The sequence below is a fragment of the Mauremys reevesii genome, linkage group 1 (assembly GCF_016161935.1).
Source record: "Mauremys reevesii isolate NIE-2019 linkage group 1, ASM1616193v1, whole genome shotgun sequence".
Lineage (NCBI taxonomy): Eukaryota > Metazoa > Chordata > Testudines > Geoemydidae > Mauremys > Mauremys reevesii.
The window spans coordinates 125,666,348-125,686,967 of NC_052623.1; the positions used below are offsets into that span (position 1 = coordinate 125,666,348).

General features: G+C 42.0%; 1 protein-coding gene across 4 annotated transcripts in view; it reads right to left on the minus strand.

Annotated features, from left to right (window-relative positions):
- Nucleotides 1-20,620, minus strand: part of HERC2 (HECT and RLD domain containing E3 ubiquitin protein ligase 2) — a 201,145-nt gene that overhangs the window by 123,074 nt on the left and 57,451 nt on the right. For all 4 annotated transcript variants that reach the window (XM_039525659.1, XM_039525664.1, XM_039525678.1 and 1 more), the window contains 10 exons: nucleotides 19,476-19,676; nucleotides 18,559-18,787; nucleotides 18,307-18,431; nucleotides 13,724-13,902; nucleotides 11,317-11,501; nucleotides 8,826-8,981; nucleotides 8,344-8,529; nucleotides 2,453-2,623; nucleotides 2,254-2,357; nucleotides 1,807-1,957 (listed from right to left, as the gene is read on the minus strand). In XM_039525659.1, the coding sequence (XP_039381593.1) occupies nucleotides 1,807-1,957; nucleotides 2,254-2,357; nucleotides 2,453-2,623; nucleotides 8,344-8,529; nucleotides 8,826-8,981; nucleotides 11,317-11,501; nucleotides 13,724-13,902; nucleotides 18,307-18,431; nucleotides 18,559-18,787; nucleotides 19,476-19,676 (1,687 nt within the window). The remainder of the gene's footprint in view (nucleotides 1-1,806; nucleotides 1,958-2,253; nucleotides 2,358-2,452; nucleotides 2,624-8,343; nucleotides 8,530-8,825; nucleotides 8,982-11,316; nucleotides 11,502-13,723; nucleotides 13,903-18,306; nucleotides 18,432-18,558; nucleotides 18,788-19,475; nucleotides 19,677-20,620) is intronic.

Sequence of the window (20,620 nt, forward strand, 5' to 3'; positions counted from 1 at the left end):
TCTTGTTATCATTAACTATTAAAACTCCAAATATTCCTGTTATCCAAATAATCAGCAAGTCCCTCTTTGAATCTTGTTCATGTTCTTGGCCAAGAATGGACAAATAGCATGATACGGAGTCTCACGATGAGTCCCAGAAGTTCATACAGAAGGGTATATGAAGCATGCAAGTCTACTAAAGTTTGACATAAGTGTTGCAAGACAAAGGTCTCAATCCCATAACGTCTTACATGTGTAGGCACTTTAGTAGCCCCACTGAAGTCAACTGAACTACTCAAATGCATAACTCTGCAGCACTGTAGACAAAAGACTAACTTTTTTTTCCTGCTGAAGTACCGTATATACTCAATCATAAGCCGGTTTGTTTATAAGCCAACCCTCCCTAGATGGAGAAGTAAAAATGGAAACTTTTTATGACCCATCATAAGCCGACCCTATAATTCAGGGGTTGGCAAACTTTGGGTCCCGGGCCATCAGGATAAGTTGCTGGTGGGCCAGGATGGTTTGTTTACCTTGAGCGTCCACAGGCACAGAAGTAAACCTAAGTAAACAAAGCGTCCCGGCCCACCAGTTACCCTGATGGGCCAGGACAGCAACTGGAGGTGCAATTTTTTTTTTGGGGGGGGGGGGGGAGAGAGGTGGGAGAAGCCGGGGGGCCGGGGAGTAACACCTGTGACCACCCCCCACATGACCCCACCCCTAACCCAGAACCCCCACACTCTCCCCATCCCATCCCTTCCCACCTTAGCTGGAGAGGATGTCTCTGGCCTGGCTGGAGCTGCTCCGGCAGGCTGGGCGGCGCGGCCACAGCCTGCTCCGGCGGGCCAGACCGGGCGGCATGGCCTCAGTGTGCTCCAGCGGGCCAGGCGGCGCGGCCAGAGCCTGCTCTGGCGGCATGGCTGCAGCGTGCTCTGGCAGGCGGGGCTGAGCAGTGTGGCTTCAGCCTGCCAGCCCCGGAGCTGCAGCTGCTTTGGAGGCTGGAGGGAGAGCAGCGTGGCCAGAAGTGGAGAGACTCTGGCCCTGCCTCTTCCCTTCTGGCTCTGCTGCCTCTCCTTGCCTCCTCTCTTGGGGAATGGGCTGTGTCCCACCTCTCCCTCTCTATACCCGTTCATAAGCCAACCCCCTTCTCTGATGCTTCCCTTTTTTACTAAAACAAATCTGGCTTATGAACGAGTATACACAGTACTTGAATTCAAGTGGCAAAAACAATATTCGTTTCATGGTTGGCCCCCTTACACAAACTAAAGAAATGACTTTTAAAAGCAGAAATCCAGACCAGTAAACCAAAGTGGTTTAGAAGAAATCCAGAAAAATAAGAAATTGAAGAGGGAATGCAGTGGGGATAAGAAATGAAAGCATACATAAAGGATTCCTTCTCTCACTTCATCTGCTGTCAAAAAAATCAGAGTGGGAAGAGAGAACATAACACTGTACTGAAAGCTACAAAGTGAGGAAATACACAAAAGAACAGGCATTTAATCATCTGAATAAAAGTGAATCAATTACACAAACCAAGATGAAAAAGAGCTGCATGTCTGCAACAGAAAGAGAAAACTGGGAGGAACAGCCAAACAACGAGAAAAAAAGTTTTTCGTTTACTAAGAGTTTTCTAATGGTAAGAAGAACAAGGAAGTCTTCAAGCTATGTCCAGAAGAAAGTGGGGCCAAAAAAAAAAAAAAAAAACCATGCTAAGTTCCTGATTAAATTATTTTTACAATAGTCTGGTCCAGCATATTATGGGAAGCATGTAGAGGTACAGTACACAATCCATTACTTCTAATTTAATTGAAAATAAGTTCTGCTTACTGGCACATTCAACCTCCACAGGAGAAAGCGGTGTACTCATTGCTAGGTAGGAAGCATGCAGTCCAAGAAGAAGGCCCAGATTTCTTTCTGTGTCTATGAGAGGTGATGACAGACTGCCAAGATCTGGTGTTGTAATCACTTCCTGGTCAGGCTAAACAGAAGAAATATCAAATTGAGGCCAAAAGTAAATTCCAATAAGCGTTTCAAAACAAAACTATCCTTTACTACTATAAACACATTCTGAAGAAGTAAACTATTAATACAATCATAAGTTAAATTTCATTAAGTGCAATACTGTCTCTCTCAATTAGTCATTTGTAACCCAAGTTTTTGCTTCAGGTCCTTGACTAAAACTGGCATCAATCCTACAGGCTGAAAAGGTCACTTCTCCAGATAGTTTACTATCCTACATATGATGTGCTACAAAGTATATTATATTATTTCTACCTCCATATACTGGCCAACACAGAAGGCATGCATCGACTCTCTTGTATCCTCAAATTGCAAGGCAGCTTCCAAAGCAACAACTGGGTCCTCACCTGCAAACTGAGCTAGAAAAAAAGAATATTCAGTAGTTCTATAATATCTAAACAGCTACTTACGGCAATTAATTTTAAAACAAAACAATTCAAGAGTTGAAACTCACCAAGTATACTATTTCCTGTTAAAGACTGGGTCTGAAAATCTTTTATATCATACACTTTCCCATCAATCACTGTCCAGAAGCCTCCATCTTTATTATGGTTCTCTAGATCAGCTTTACGTATAAGTGTTACTTCCTCATTATTTCTGCAGCTCTGGCCAGTAAAAAATGAACCTATTGATTTAAAAAAAAAAAAATTATATATTGCACACATTTTAGTTTCTTAAAACTAGCATTGACAATAACAAAATCGCACTAGGGTAATCCTAAAAACAACACATTCTGTGAAGGTGAGGGGGAGTGGAGGGTTATCCTAGACCCCCATCCTGGAGTTTGTCTCCCACAAACGCAATGGGCAGACACTTCCATAAGCTTTATACTTATACCAAACGCACACCAACAGACAATATAATCCACCTGCACAGAGATGTAGCAAATCCCAGGTTTGTCTACCCCTCGCTTCCTTTTCTGATAGTGTGGAAAGCACTGAATGCCACAAGATGACTTCAGCTGGTAGCACAGTGCTGTTTAGACTGGACAGGGATGCCGTTATCTGACACTTTACAGGCAGTTTTCAAGTGGAGGAAGTCAGTAAAAACAAGGTCAAAGTACTTGTTTCAGGCCTGGATCATTTAGCTATTCCAAAGCTCAGAGAATGAACAAGTCCAACCTCATTTTTAGATACCACTATGAACAAGCACAGAGGATGGAAAGAAATTCATAGACCTGAAGGCCAAAAAGAACCATTAGATCACCTAGTCTGACTTCCTGCATAAAACAGGTCACAGAATTTCACCCGTTTACCCCTGAATTGAGCCCTATAATCTGTGTTTGAGTTAAACTTATCTTTCAATCTTGATTTGAAGACAACAAGAAATGAAGAATCACCACTTCCCTTGGTAGTTTGTTCCAATGGTTAATCACCTTTACTGTTAAAAGTGCATGCCTTATTTCTGATTTGAATTTGTCCGGCTTTAACGTCCAAACAATAGTTCTTGCTATATCTTTCTCTGCTAGGTTAAAAGGTCCCTATAGTACACCTCTACCTCGATATAACACGACCCAATATAACACAAATTTGGATATAAACGCGGTAAAGCAGTGCTCTGGGGGGGTGGGGCTGCACACTCCGGTGTATCAAAGCAAGTTCGATATAATGCGGTAAGATTTTTTGGCTCCTGAGGACAGGGTTATATCGAGATAGAGGTGTACCTGGTATTTTTCTCCCTGTGGAGGTACTTATACACTGTAATAAAGTCACCTCAATCTTCTATTTTGATAAACTAAACTACTAAGGTCCTTAAATCTCTTACTGCGAAGGATTTTTCTCCAGCCTCAAATCTTTTTATAGCTCTTCTCTATATCCTCTCCGGTTCTTCAAAAATCCTATTTAAAATGTTTACATCAGAACCGTATGCAGTATTCTAGTATCTCTCACCAATACCACATACACAGGTAAAAGTCACCTCCCTACTTCCCTCTTCAATCCAAGGAAAGCCTTAGCCCTCATTTTGACAGCATCACACTGGAGCTCATTTTGAGTTGTTCACTAAGGGTATGTCTACACTAAAAAATTAGGTCGGTTTAATATGTCGATTTTTTAGAAATCGATTTGATACAGTCAATTGTGTGTGTCCCCACTTAAGACCATTAAGTCGGCGGAGTGCGCCCATAGTACCGAGGCTAGCGTAAACTTTCGGAGCGTTGCACCGTGGGTAGCTACTCACAGTTCCCGCAGTCTCCACTGCCCATTGGAATTCTGGGTTGAGCTCCCAATGCCTGATGGGGCAAAACATTATCGCGGGTGGTTCTGGGTACATGTCGTCAGGCCAACCCCACCCCCCCGAAAGCAATGGCAAAAAATCGTTTCTCGCCTTTTTTCCTGGGTTACCCATGCAGATGACATACCACGGCAAGCATGGAGCCCACTCAGCTCACTGTCACCATACGTCTCCTGGGTGCTGCTGGCAGACGCGTTACTGCAGTGCTACACAGCAGCAGCTCCTTGCCATTGCAAGTTGGCAAAGACAGTTAGCAGCTGTATTGTACCATCTGCTGCGGTCTCCTGGTTCCTCCTGTCCGGCCTCGGTGAGGTCGGTCGGGGGCACCCAGACATAAATGGGAGTGACTCCAGGTCATTCCCTTCTTTAAAGTTTCGGCTAATGGAGATTCAGTCCTGCCTGGAATATCAGGCAAGCCTACCAAAGAACCAGAGAGGCAAACGGTCACTCCGGGTCAGAGCCCCAGACATCCCGCTTCTATGATGAGCTGCCTTCCATTCTAGGGGATGCCCCTACAACTACCCCACTGCCATGCTTCGCTCCTCCCACACCTCTCCCGGGCTACCTTGGCAATTATCATTTGTGTGATGAATTAATAAAGAATGCATGAATTTGAAACAATGACTTTATTGCCTCTGCAAGCGGAGATCAAAGGGGGGAGGGTGGTTGGCTTACAGGGAAGTAGAGTGAACCAAGGGTGCGGGTTTTCATCAAGGAGAAACAAACAGAACTTTTACACCGTAGCCTGGCCAGTCATGAAACTGGTTTTCAAAGCTTCTCTGATGCACAGCACACCCTGCTGTGCTCTTCTAACTACCCTGGTGTCTGGCTGCGCTTAATCATTTCGTCTTTTAGAACAGAGTTCTGATAGCACGGATTAGTCTCCCCATACAGTGATCAGATCCACTACCTCCCGTTCAGTCCATGCTGGAGCTCTTTTGCTATTCTGGGACTCCATGGTCACTGTGCTGATCAGCTCGCCACAGTGGCCAAACAGGAAATGAAATTCAAAAGTTCACGGGGCTTTTCCTGTCTACCGGGCCAGTACATCTGAGTTGAGAGTGCTGTCCAGAGCGGTCACAATGGAGCACTCTGGGATAGCTCCCGGAGGCCAATACAATCAAATTGCATCCACACTACCCCAAATTCGACCCAGCAGGGTCGATTTCAACACTAATCCCCTCATCGGGGAGGAGTACAGAAATCAATTTTAAGAGCCCTTTAAGTCGACAAAAATGGCCTCGTCATGTGGATGGGTGCAGGGTTAAAGCGATCAAACGTTGCTAAATTCGACCTGAACTCAGAGTACAGACCAGGGCTAAGATCCATAAACCTTTTCAGTCACTGCTTTCTAAGATACAGTCCTTCAATCTGAAAGCATGGCCTGCATCTTCATTTCTGGGTGTATGACCTCGCATTTGGTTGTATTAAAATGCATTTTATTTGAATGAACTCAGCTTAACAAGTGATCCAGACTGCGCTGCATGTCTGCCCCATCCTCATTATTTACCACTCTGAATCTTTGTGCCAATCTGCATCATCCACAAATTTTCACTTTACTTCCTGATTGTTGATAAATGTATTGATAATCATCGGGCCTGGAACAGACCCGTATGGAACCCCACTAGCTATATGTGCACCCATGATTCTCCATTGACAGCTACTATTTGAGATCTGTCAGTTCACCAGCTCACTGCACTGGCACAAATGGCACTAGTGAGGCATGTATACACTGCTCAGAATGCTACAGAAGTTTTTCTATTTTTTTTAAAATAAAAAAAACGGATGCTGACCAAAACGTTGTACTGCATGGATGTTAAAACAAAAGTTTTCAATAACTTTAGACTCCTCTAGGCATTTTTCTGCTGGGTGGGAAGGAAGGGGATAACGGCAACACTGAGTTCCACATATGAGCTTTTCCTCATACTGTATATATACATACCAGACGGTATTCTGGGGTTTAGCCCAACAACTGTTATCAAAGGAGAGAAACATTTCACCTAACGTACTGGAACTTTGTCAGAAGGACGTGTAATGGCAAATACTTATTTTTATTATGCTCCTCCTCAAAGTGCACTGTGACCCCCTGAGTCGTTTGAGTGCACGTGTCAAGGAAGGAAGGGTGTCTTTTGGTCAATTCTTTCGGTAGCTCCATACAGGTGTACTCAAGACAAAGCCCCATTACCATGTTAAACCTAACAGTAACCACTGGCACTTGTTCTCATCAGTGCTCAAATCTCAAGAGATTGTCACTGAAACCTCCAGTGCCTGCTCCTGAATGAGTCAAGGAAGCTGTTATGACAACCACTGGTGCAAACTCCCATCCCCAAGGCACAGAAGTATGGAGGAGAATACATACAGAGATTGCTTGGCAACTGTGAGAACTTCTCTAGTGTGCTGATGCACAGAAAGGATTGCTAGCCTGCTATTTCTATTCTGGACAATGATCTACTAGTGCCTTGGGAGAAGGAGTTCAGAAAGTCTCCAGGGGCTTGCCAGTTAATAAATAAGACAGACCTTAAGGAGATACATGCACCATCAGCAGTCAATAAGAATACAGACATTTCACTGCCAGTCTCTCCATTACTGCGATACAAGCCTCAAGCTTGCAATCCCTCACTCATCTGATAGCAGAAATGTCCATTAGGAGAGAGTTCTAGTCATATACCACAGCGAAACAAAAGAACTCTGTGGTAAAGACACAGCTGCAGCCCGAATTCAAAACTGTCATGCAAGTGAAAATAAATTTGCAACAGGCATATCTAGAAAAATCAACAAGGGAGAGACAAAATGTACCACAAAAAGCTCAAAATCGTGTAGACCAAGACACAACACTGGTCAGCACAACACAAAATGACTTCTACCATTGCATTAGGCAAACAATTTAGATAAGTTCCTGAAGAAATTTCGGAGAAATTATCAGCTTCTGATTGACACAGCACCAGCACTCAGTGGAGCATCTCATCCGTCTATGGTGAAAAAGACACAAATTAGAAGCAGCTATGCTTCCAAAGAGCACAAACTCTTGGTGTGGGAGATGAGAGTGGGTTGTAAAGAGCTAAAAGTCTGGAGGATTGTGAAGTGTGTAAGCAAAGAGTGCTTACTGATTAACATCACCTCCTGTTTAGCCAGGACTTTGGCCTGGTTATTTTAAAAAAAAAGTGATTGCTGGGTTTTTGGTGTGCTTTAACATGAGTTACATAGGTTGGGGGGTGGTTGTATTATTGTTACTACCTATTTTTAATATTGCTTATATATCACTGGCTTTTTATTTCCGGTGTGTATTTTTTTGGCTGCCCACACTGGGAGCCAAACGACGACTGCTCTACACACCCAGTATGAGTCAGCAAATATAGCTATATTACTTTTTTTTTTTTTTTGCAATATATTTAATACTGCCATTACCATAGCAGCTTGGGCTGAGTGGGGTCTTATTGGCCGTTTTAACTTTTACCTTTATTGCCCCATATTCTGTTTTAGCTTGTTCAGCACTGTAATAACTGGATCCATTTACAAACCAAATTTCTATTTTTTTATTTAATGCTTTTTTAAATTTTGGAAGGGGGCATTTGTGTTCTTGTCCTGGGTTATTAAACCATAAGGCACGAGGATAACACTTTTCCCTTTTTCCACTGTGATTCCCCGGTTCACTAGAGCTAAAATCCATTGTGCCAGTGTGCATCTGCCATACTCTGAGCCACCTACTATAGCACCACCCCTTCCTTCCTCTATAGTTTTAAACAAATGCTCTCATCTTCAGTGATAGTTTAAACTATGATTATGGAAATTACTTCAAGAACCAAAATCAACAAACCACCCTCCTCTTGACAGACAAGTTTATATAGCAATTAAATCATGCCAAATTTATCATTGACATAATGTAATCATTTTTTCCACAGTAAACACTATTATGACAATAGTTCTGATAAAACAAGGAAATGTAAAAGTGTCGGATTTAAAGACAATTCAAGAACATAACTGTTAAAAAGGCTTCTGGTGCTTTGCTTCATGCGAGAGAATTCTAAATATTGGAAGAGTGTTAGAGTTACTCAGAAAACTTTCCTGTAAAACCTCAACTAAGTGTTTTAACTGCTTTAAGTGAATAGAACATACCCATTATTCCGGGCCATGCTAAATCCTCATTGTCATCTCTTTCTTTTCCAGGGGCTAGATGGTTAAATCTGTCCAGATGCTCTAGCAGGCCAGCCAACAGAGGAATAGCACCCGCTTCCTGCATCAGTCCAGCATTTTTATTAAGAAGCAACACTATAGAAACGACCAACTCTGGAAGGAGAACACCTAGAAAACAGAAAATACTCACACTGAAGTTGAGACAGATATGTATGCCACTTTTGACTTAAGTCACAGCAATTTATTCTCCTTTTTACTTACTACTTTAAAGTGATGTTTTTTCTCTCCCTTTAACTTGCCCCTCCTTGCATCTTCTCTTTTTAATTTGGAGAGATTCTTAATTTGAGAATTTCTTTTTTAACCGTTATTAAAAGTTTCAAGGAATATCAACAATATAGCCTGAATGACTATGTACTAGGAATGTTTGCCTACAAATTGATTTTCCAGGAGAAAAAGAAAGGTACCTGTTAAATCTCCATCCACAACCCGAGATACTTCTGCAAAATGTCTATGACTAGTGGATGCAATGCTGATTGCCACAGGTAGTATATCACCAATGTGTGTGCACAAAAGTGCTGTGTATTTCTTTAGCAGAGAACCAACTCCTAGAAGCTCAGGACCTATGAAAAAAAGAGGGGCACAGAGAATAATCAAAGTAACTACTTAAGTGAATAAACTAAAAGCTGCATTTTGGATTATATAGTACTTACAAGCCCCTCAAACACCACTTCAATATTAGCATTCAATTAAGGAAACAGCATAATTTATTTTTAGGATTAAGCTTCAATCCAAGATACTGACTTTAAGAGCACAGACCAATCTGAATTTAAATAAAACCTGCAACCATAACATCTGGACCTGTAATATCATTAAATCTCCTAAACTAAGTAAGGCCATTTCTAGCCTGGTGTGAGGCAAACTTCCAGGGAAGTTTTCTTTGACACTGCTAGAAGTTATGTTACCAATTTAGTAGGTGTCCTTCCCGCCAAGTCAACATTGTAGCAGTGAGCCAGCATGTTTTGGATGTTCTCTGCTGCAGCGGCGACCATTTTTGTTAATGTAATACCAGTTGGCATTAAAATCCCATGGAAGTTTTCAAAAGTATAAGGTGAGTGTTTAAACCAGAGTCCAAGCCAAAGTTCAATTTGGATAATTACAATCTTTCCATGTAAGATTTCCAACTTGTTTTAATTTATTATTTTGTACTAAAGCATTTGGGCTATTCTAAATCTATCTCCTTACTATATGCTGTTTCCTTTGCCTCCTTCTCAATACAGTTGGCTTTGTACCATTCCATTAAATTATCTCTTTACTCAGAATATGCCCCTAACCGTTGCCCATCAAACACCCTCTTCTCTCCTCATTCAAACCCCTTCTTAAAATTCATTTCTTACAAAAATCATCCCTACATTATTAGTCCAACAGCAATCTCTCCCTACCCTCCTTTTCCTGAATCCAGAATATACATTTTGATTCTCAGATAGCAAGACATTCAAAACAGGGAATGAATCTGTTTTGTCAGGCATTGCTTACATTTGTAGTACTTTTTAGTCTTGAGAATAATATTGTTATGCACTGTTAATTACTATTTCATACTAAAGGGATTATGGTTTAGTGGTGGAATGCTCTCTGTAGCTTGCAAGGTTTACAGTGTGCTTTAATATCCTACAGAACTGAAGACATTACAAAAACTTTCAGTCATCATTTAATGAAACAGATTTAAAAAAGTAAAAGTGGAACTTTCAAATTTATCACCAAACAGAAGCATAATCATTCCTAGTTTACACTTCTGATGTAAGGAACTATCCAACTAAAATAATCTCAAACAGCTCAATATTTCACACTTATAGTCCACTTTACTAAAGACAGAGTCACTGCCTGTAAAATCAATATATAAAATTGTATTCTCCAACAAGAAGGATCTGAACAAAGCTGTATTTTCTCTAAATTGGAAAAGGCAAAAAAATAATAATTAAAAATAAATGACTGCTGTTTGACTAGCCCCCTTTCATAACAAAGGACAAAACACAGTTATTGTTACTGTACCACCTACAAAGCAGATTTTTAAAAACTGTTCTTGATTAATTCATCTGTTCTAGGTTAATTCAAGTCACTGAAATTAAATATCAATATAAAGAACTAGTTTCAATTAACCTTTTTGACAACAAATCCAGCTTCACTATGTTAACAGTTAAAATAGCAGTCATAAGAACAGCCACATTGGGTCAGACCAAAGGTCCATCTAGCTTAGTATCCTGTCTTCCGACAGTGGCCAATGCCAGGTGCCACAGAGGGAATGAACAGAACAGGTAATCATCAAGTGATCCATTCCTTGTCGCCTATTCACAGTTTCTGGCAAACAGAGGCTAGGGACTCCATCCCTGCCCATCCTGGCTAATAGCTATTGAAGGACCTATCCTCCATGAATTTATCTAGTTCTTTTTTTACCCTGTTATAGTCCCAATTTTCATACCTGGGAGTCTAACATTAAGCATCTAAATTCCATTTCAGTGCCTAACTACATATTCTGGGCATCTAAACTATTACTTTATAGTTGGGTACCTAAATCTGTATTCAAGCAACAAACAACCAAATCTGAAAATCGGGCCTGTTAAATAGGGTACAATCACACCTTTTAAATTTTCTCTGACAAAAATTTTACTTACATTTATTAAATGTTAATAGCTTTCTGAAAGAATCTTCCGTTTTCTGCTGATGTTCCTGTACCATATGTTTTGGCTACTCTGTTTATATTTACAGTTTATGTTTCAATCTGCTTAAATGGTAAACTGTTTAGAAAAAACAGCTCTCAAACAGGTGGGCCATGAAGCAAAGGAAACAGTATCTCAATTTACAAAACTTTGTCAAACAGGAAAATGGTAAATAGCAAACTTGTTTGGTAGCACAGGTATTACAAACAACTCATAAGCCTTTTATATTTATTAAATAACTTACCATATGTATTAGGGACCTGCCCAACATTCTCTCCTGGGTAAAGTTTACTAACAAGTAAACGCTGAAAACGCAGCAACAAGTCCAAAGAAGCAGACCTCTCTTTACTGTAATGTTCGTGGTCCAGGCAGGATGAAATGCGACGAGCCACATCTTTTAGCTTGGCTATAGTCTGCGAAGCGATGTTCCTAATTGGTATAAAAGCATTATTAAGCACTTTAAAAGGGCAGCTGGTGTTTCAATTAGAAGCCTAGAAAAACAAGGATTAAGCTTTTGCTGGGATTTTCTCTAACTGTTGAGAATTAAGACACCTATGCGAGGGTTCACTGGAGAATGTTATTTTATTTGGGGTAATGTTCCAAGAATATTAGTTTGTTTCTGTAAATGGGACTCAACCACCACACCCTTATTTCCACAATTTACTATGAAGCAAAAGATTTAATGATCTGAACAGTGTGAAATAGAATGCTATATATAGAAGAAAGCTGTGGCGTGGCATATGTTTTAAGAGTCCCAGTTATGAATGATTTCCTTGTTACAGTCACATCAACGTGATGAGTGTTGTAAAAGTTCTCAAATTTTATCACCCCTTTATTTCTGCTAGCCCACAAAGTACTCATGTGGCTCACAGGAGGTAGCAAGGACCAGGCTTGCTACACTGATCACTTATCTACAGGGATCCTAGAAATCAGTTTCCCACAGGAAAACATGGAAAAATGCAGAATTTGCATTTTTTCACTATGTAAAAACTGAAGATTCTCTGTAAAAATAAAAACATACAGTAGAATCCCATGCCTCCCAGCGCACACCCAGGAATATGGGAAATCGATGCTTCAGCCCAGGGCAGCAGGGCTCCTGCTTACAGATTTCATTTTAATTGCTGAAAAATGCAGATTTTTATGTTGTTTTTTTAATCAGAGAATTTTATTGATTTTTTTTAAATCACAGAAAACTAGGATCCCTGCTTATCTGAGACTCCCGCATAGTGGTAAGACTCGAACACCCAACTTTCTTCCTCCCTCAAGCCCTAGAATTGACGTGTATCAGAAGTAAGGCTACTAATATCTTTCTCCAAAGATATTGCTGGCATTTTTGTGGAACACTTGGCTGTTAGTTCTGCTCTTTCTCTATTATGAACTCTGCAGTGGAGGACGAAGTACCACAAGGCCTGGGAGCAAAAGAACAGTAGCTCTCCCTAGATCTAAAAATACCTATTGCAGAGTGCAGCGAGGCCAAGTGACTTCCCTCTGGACTGGAGAGCGAGGGACTACGCTCCGCCCTCCTTGCTGGAAGTACCAGGACGGGACTGGAAGGATAAAGGGATGGCTCGGCAGCTCTGTTGAGGAGGAGCCAAGGAAGGAGACAGATGCCTCCACTCTGCTGTGGTACCCTAGAGCTGAATCTGCACTCTGCAGCACCCTGCCCCCAGAGAAGACTGGACCTGAAGATGAGTTGCCGGGACTGCCATCCGCTGTGTACCCCGAGGAGCCAGAGGACCTGTGGATTACAGAGGTACCCAACCCCAAGGAAGTATGAAGTAGCCCAGGGGCAGTCAACGACTGTCCGGCTACCTTGCTGACTGACTCTAGGTCAGCATGTTGCAGCTGGATCCCCGCTGGCCCAGCGGTGGACCACTCCACCACTGTTAGGGCCCTGAGCTAGGATGCGGTGGAGTTGGGCAGGCCCGCGTCCCCTTACCACCTCACCCTTGAGGCAGCAGACTCCCTACTCTAGGCCAGGAGGCCTGTGTGAATCTACTGTCCATCAAGCTAGGATGCTAGACTCGGTTGGTGCTCCCCTAGACGGTGAAGATGCTCACCCCTACCTGAACCCTAGACTGTGTGTTTGCTGGCTGCCTTAGCCTACAAGCTGAGGCTACAGCCTGATCCCTGCTCTGCCTTGCCCAAAGGGCTAGAGCGCCAGACCGTTAAGTACTGCCAGTCCCAGCTGAGGGGCTGTGAGCTAAAGACTACTCAGGGCTCTGCCCCACCCGAGGGTGGGGGCAAGAGCACAAAACTGTTGTTGCTTGTTAGAAGGACACAGAACTATAGACTACTTACGGCTCGGCCCCGCCAGCACGACCCAAGCCCTACAGTTACTGCCCAATACAGCAATGCAGAGTGGCCTTCCTCCCCACAGGAAAGTGAGGGACCCCTACACAGAGTCTTCATCTTTTCTACTCATTAAAACAAAGATAAAACCAGAAAACTACACTAAGGTAAACAGAATAAGCATAAGTTCAATAGTTCTAGTTTCAGGAGGCAGAAGGACTGATGGGAAAAGACTGAGAGCATACTCTGTCACCAAGGATCATTAACTGTTATTTAGCTCCATGCTTCACAGTAGGATGAATCTAAAGGGATTTTCTTTTGTAGGAAAAATATCATGACATATTTAGAACAAAGAATACCTCAGTAATTGCTGAATCAGTTGAACCAAAGGTAAACTCTGCTTCCCTGCAGACTCATAGATCCCAGTATTAATAAGGTCTTTGTCTAATGGAGTCCTGCTCCGATGAAGTGTTGAGGCATTTGCTTCCTGTTCATCAATTTCTTTTTCTTTCTGGGCTTCTTTTTTTGCCTCAATATCCTACAATACAAAAACACTAAAGTTAAAAGCAAACAGCACATCATCAATAGATGCAATCATTTATCTCAGTAGGAAAACACAGCATAATGGCTGTCATCTATGCCACAAATGAGATTAAGGGTATATCTACTCTGCACACTCCTTTCAGCAGTGTGCAGAATATATACACTACACACCCCCTCGCTTGGGGATAAATAGCAGCGTAGACCATGAGGCACTACTTAGGTAAGTAAACATATTCCTGAACCTGGTGGGTATGTACCATACAGGGCTCTCCTCACCCAAACAGTGTTTGCCTTTTTATGCTGCTATTTTTAGCAGTGCAGTGTCCCAACATCTCCCTGCTGCTGGAGTTTTTTCTCACTGCAAGGAAAGGCTCCAGCAACGGGGAAAGGCTCTGGCAGCTCTCCACCAGCATGCCTTTTCCCACTGCCTCCCGCTACCAGAGCATTCCATTGGCACATGTAGCCACATACCAGTGTGGATGTAGCTTGCTTTAAATTGCAGCATGTAGCTACACATACCCTATACACCACCACAAGAAGTGTGCAGTGTAGACAAAGCCTAAGTGTACCAGACAAGTTTATTTCATATTCCATATTATGCAGACATCTAGCACATTTTTACAAATACTATTTTAAAAGAGAATTTCTTACTTGCTAAACTGTTCCAGCAACACAGGCTAATGGGTAATGCCTGCCCTATACATGTTTCACTTATGAGAGCCACCTATGAAAAGTTTGCATTTTGGCATGCAGTTAGGCTCCACACACTTCTACCAGCTTCTCCAAAGATTACTCCGAATGAAAACTGAAAACTTTTCCCAAGAGAAAAAAACAGTTCGTCTTTTAAAGGTAAACTCATATGTTAATATAGAGGGATACTAATACTAAACCTTTAGCTCGGTCTGAAAAAGGCAGGTATCTGAACTGGAAACTGAAACTCCCAAGGAATTGACAGGTAAGATTTTGTGTGTGTAAATGGGCAGCATATGACTGCTCTTTTGTAGGCATCAACTCTAAATGAGCCATATAGTATCTGGCCCATATGATCTGGAGGACCAGCAAGCCCTGGTTCTTTGTTTCAGAAGAAACAGGTGTCTGTAGTCTGAGTCCCTGGAAGAATAGATTGAAATATGCCCTGTGAACACTCAGATTATGCCATGTTTCCTTTTTTTGCCCTGAATCCAGAGCAGAAACTAATCAAAGAGTATCGTAGTTGTGGTGACAAGATACAAACTTGAAAAGAAAAATAAGGCACATGAACAGGACCATTTTATCCTAATGGAAGAGCATACAAGGAGATCCAAGGGAGCAGTCAGGCTTTCCCAACATTCTGATCAAAGTAATTGTCACCAACACTTATACTCTACATGATAAAAGAGAGAACAGAGTTCAAAGGCAGAGTGACACAGGTCGTGAAGAACAGGGCTGATCTCCAGCATGAGATATAAGACCTAGGAGGAAATAAAAAACACGCTACATCTCACAGGGAATGGGAGACTAAAGGGGGAGAGCCTCACTCTTCTTCTAATGGCAAATGAGAGGCCTTTATTAAAGTATATCTGTACAAAACAAAGAATGGTGAGAAGGTCAGAGTAACTGAAAAAAATTCTGGAGACCACTAAGTGTCCAAACTATAGTATACTACAGAAATTCTCTTCCTATAGGACAGCAGCATCTCTATGACTTTTTTTTTTTTTAAGTTTTCAATTTTAAAAAAACTTCTCTCATAAGCCAGGAAAACAGACTAAGAAAAAAGTGGTGCATGAAGGGTCAGTACATCTACTGCAGTAGGGATTTTGAAAAAAGGGACTGTGTCCTCAAGACACTTAAGATGGTCCATATAAAGGAGTCCTTCAGTGGCTCAATATATGAGACTATGGCCAGGTCTACACTACAGGCGCTACAGTGGCTCAGCTACAGTGCCATAGCTATGCCACTATAGCGCCATGTGGCAGATGCATCCTATAGCAATGCAGAGGAGGGGAAGGGAGGATTTCCCATCACTGTAGTAACTCCACCTTCCCAAGCAACAGTAGCTAGGTCAACGGCAGCATTCTTCCGTTGACCTAAGCTGAGGCTACACGGGAGGTTAGGTTGGCATAGCTATTGTGCTCAGGGGGGTGGATTTTTAACACCCCAGGACACTGTAATTACGTCAACCTGCTTTAATCTTGATTTATTTTTCTTAAGACTTTGCATGGCAGCAGGATCAGGGAAAAACAAATTACATGTTAATGCCATGGAACTAAGAGAGATTGCTGCATTACTTGTAGGTAATCTTGGAATGTACCTACTTCTGGTTTCAAAGAAGTCAGAAGATACTCTCTAAGGCCTGGTCTACACGGGGGGGGGGGGGAAATCGATCACTTGGGAGGGACTAAGATACACGAGAATAGCATAGCTGAAGTCAACGTATCTTAGATCGACTTAGAATCACTTACTTCGCGTCCTGGCAGCGCGGGATTGACAGCCACTGCTCCCCCGTCAACTTTGCTTCGGCCTCTCGCCGAGCTGGAGTTCAGCAGTCGATGGGAGAGCGATGGGGGATCAATTTATCGCGTCTACACTACACACAATAAATCGATCCCCGATAGATCAATCGCTACCTGCCGACCCAGCGGGTAGTGTAGACGTACCCTAAGAAGTTTCATTCCCCTCACAAAAGAAACAGTATGCAAGTTTCTCTCCCTCAGGACATGCATATTTGGTAGTCCTCAGGTTTCTTTCTTCCCAGGAACAAAAGAAAGATCCCTGCACCTAGGCTTTCCCTGACAGTTCATGCATTCGACCACTGCCATGCTGTCTATAAGTACAGATGCCGTGCAGCTTGCTGCTTAAGCGAGATCTATTTACAGCTCTGAGCTCATGGACTAAGCACCTTCAGTCATTCTCAGCATATAGTGTGTTCTCCATTTTGGTGGGTTTCATTCAAAAGATCAGTTAAAGCCTGAATGGGCAAACTCTTCAACATCCCAGGATTTCACTCATCCCAAGAATAGCACTACATGTCTAACTCATCAAAATGGATCTTTGAGAAGAGTAGGAATTACTGAAGAACTCAAATGGATCTGGGCTCATAACATCTATAGCTTCTCTATCTCCTGTAGTACTATCCTAGCGTGTGTAGTTTAAAGATTAAGGGTACGTCCATACTTACGGCCGGGTCGACGGGTAGCGTTCGACTTCTCGGAGTTCGAACTATCGCGTCTAGATTAGTCGAACGCGCTCCCGTCGACTCCGGAACTCCACCACCGCGAACGGCGGTGGCGGAGTCAACAGGGGAGCCGCGGACTTCGATCCCGCGGCGGCTGGACAGGTAAGAAGTTCGAACTAAGGTAGTTCGACTTCAGCTACGCTATTCGCGTAGCTGAAGTCGCGTACCTTAGTTCGACCCCCACCCTAGTGTAGACCAGGCCTAAGGGAGTATGTTTTTAATGCTGTACTAGACTGTTGTTCTGGATCTGGTGGTTTCAGATTGAAATTCCAACTCAACAAGCTTACCGGTAACAGTGGCTTTCACATTTTGGTAGTGTGACTCATACTTTGTAACAAACATTAAGAATAGAGAAGTTCAAGTTTCAGAGATTGGTGCTTACTATTTATGGAGTTTTTGGACTGAGATGCCTGATTAAAAGTGAACTGCTCTGCAAGAGTCCTTCAGAGATCAAAGACCATTTTAAGTCTGGCATGTGGCATTCATGTTTATGCATTCTTTTGCTGAAGTCACAGCAATAGATGCTGTATATCTGACAGGTGGTTTTCTGTAGTGTACCTCACTTAAAAATAGTAAAACATACTCACTATTCATTTAAACTCTATCAAATGTATATGTAAATCTAAAATGCAAGCTGTAAGTTACTATTATGCTGGGGGTTAGGTGAAGCCTCATTGAAGATGATGGTAGCAATAGCCACCCTTCATTCAAAATAGAAGAAAGAAGCAGTTAAGCTCCTTTTGGAGTAAGGTAACAATAGGACCCACTGCCAGAAATACAGGCCAAATGCAAGGCCAGTCAGGAGCTGAGCCATGTGGATGGAGGGGCTTCACTTCGGGCTGAATGCAAAATACAGAGGTCTAGGTTTTGTAGCAGAGTCTGTCTGTCTGTCTGTGCAGATGCAGCCAGAAACACCACACAAACAGACAGAAGGAAGCAAGATGGCAGCAGAAAGCTAAAGACAGCCAGAAAAGCTCTTGTAGTGTGACCCTAAGCAAAAGCTAAGAGCGCTTTTTGGATAGTGCTGGCTGGGAAGAGAGGCTTGCAATGCTGAGCAAGGAAACTGCCCTCTGTCTGATGTAAGCCTGTTTATTTGCAAAAAATTTACACCAAGTCCTGTAAACGACTGTATTATATGCATCTTATTCTAGTTACATGGTAAATGGTAATATTGTTGAAATGTACCTGAATTTCTGCAGTAATAGCAGCATTTAATGCAGACTCTAAACCTCCATCAGCCATCAAACTGCCCACCAAGAGGTCAATCATAAATCGACGGCCTGGACTTACATTCATTTCATTTCCTGAAACTAACAAAACAGAACAAACATTTAATGGGCTAGAAATTCAGATGCTCATTTCATTTTGCTGAAACTAAGAACAGAACACACACATAGATATTCAGACACCAAACAGTTTTCCATCATTAAACCATACCTGCACTGGGTAGGAGAGCTGAAAGAGCCCTAGCTCGCTCCTCTGCTGTTGGCAGCAGCACAGACCACCCACTCTGCAGCACTGCTTGAGCAGCTGACTGCACAGTATTAAGAACTCCAGCGTTACTTGCTAAAGTTACCACGGACTGTTTCAGGCTATTCAACAAGACGCTGCCTAAACCCAAGCCAAGGCACTCTGGATCAACCTGGTGACTGATGGCAGCATGTAACTGAAAGAAAAAGAATCAGTTTCAGTTAGGGATAACATAAGAAATGAAGTTGAACAAAGTTAATCATGCAGACACTGAATACAAATACATCTACTGGTCTAAATTTCTAAATGTTTAGAAATAAACTGCAAAGCTAAAGTAAAAATACAATTACACCCAAGTAATATATACACTAATCTCAGCCAGTACCTCAGGAAACCTAGTGAGCAATAATTACCTCAATTTAGAAATTACCTAGACTTCCCTGTACACATCACTCTGTATTATCACGAACATAATGACATCTTTAGGAAGCTAGACGTACCAGATTTGCCCCAAACAGGAAACATTTTTAAAAAGGCAAATTAAAACACTGAACACCCAAGGCCTTTTCAGCAAGTGGTATATTCAGCACAAAACCAAGATTAGTCAATTTACATTTTAATTTTACAGTTCATCTTAAATCAAATGCAAGAACTGTTTAGAAAACATTAAACCAAGAGAGCAAGAAAATTCATGGTTAGGACTGAAAACCCACCCTTAGCTTTCCCCCTTTTGGAACTAAGATGCAGGAATTGGTCATTATACCAATTTAATTTTAAGCAAACAAAAATGTTTTAAACACTTAAAAGCCACTATTTTCTTCCAACCAATTTACTGAAGCATTTTATCTGAGTGAGAACTCAGACACATAAGAAAGCTACAGTACCTGAAGTCTTAGAAGATTTAAGGTTGCAACAGCCATACATTCCTTCTCCTGTGGTGGTGGCCAGTCAGAGGTGCCATCCATTCCCTCAGTCACTTGTCTCAATAGGAGATCTAGCTGTTCAAATGTCATTGGGCAAACATCCACCACAAATGGTACACGCAAACCAATGGACCATTCAGAACAAGATGACCAGGCAAAACTCTATGTATGGAAAGAAAGAGTAACAGTTACTTTCTCTCTAATCAATGATAGGCCTATTATGAGATACCAGTGCTTTATTTAACGAACTAGGCTCAGGAGCTATATTGTGACTTTCAGATTTTTTATGAGGTGCAGGATGAATGTGGCTCAATTCATTTACATTATTAGCAAGCACTCCCCTCTTGCCAACAGCTAAAGGTGTCCAACAATCACAAAAAAATACTAATTCCTATCATGTTTCTCAGAGTCCTATGCCAGTCCAGACATCCTACTTTAATTTTGTTGGTGGAAAAGTTGGGACTGATTAATTCTTAAGACTTATACTAGCAATTGCTAATGTTGTTAAATGCTATTGCTCAGGAAGTCTTACTGAGGGAAGGCCAGCTAGGCCTTTTTGGAGAAGCAACTACAAACAAACTGGGGCGGGGAGGGGGAGGGGAGAGAAAGGAGTTGTGTCTCCGTCTGCTGGTGGCATGAAATATCCACGTGGCACAGCTGGTACAGGAACCACTTAGACCAGTGGGGCGCAAGAGGTTCTCTAGGGGAAAGGGGAGGTGCAAAGAAACTTCGACCTTTTCCCCCTTTAAAAAACAATCATACAAATTAAAGCACAGTTTGGCTCATTTTCAACAATTTGGTAAATTTCATTACTACAGTAGGCCTACTATGTCTTTAAAATTAATTTTGATTCTCATTTTAAAACTCATGTAATGTTTAATAATTGATATTAAAAGATAAACTGGCAACGTATATAATAATAGTTGAGAGCCTAGGACCTCTCGCTTGAGTCAGATGCTCAAACACTAAATCGAATGAATGGGCTCATGTGTTTCCCCTCCACCTTCCAGAATGAAAAACAGTTTCAGATTACAATTAATGCGGGGGGAGGGGAGCACGACAAATTCTGTGAATGGTAAAGCGGGGGGACGCAACTGGAAAAGTTT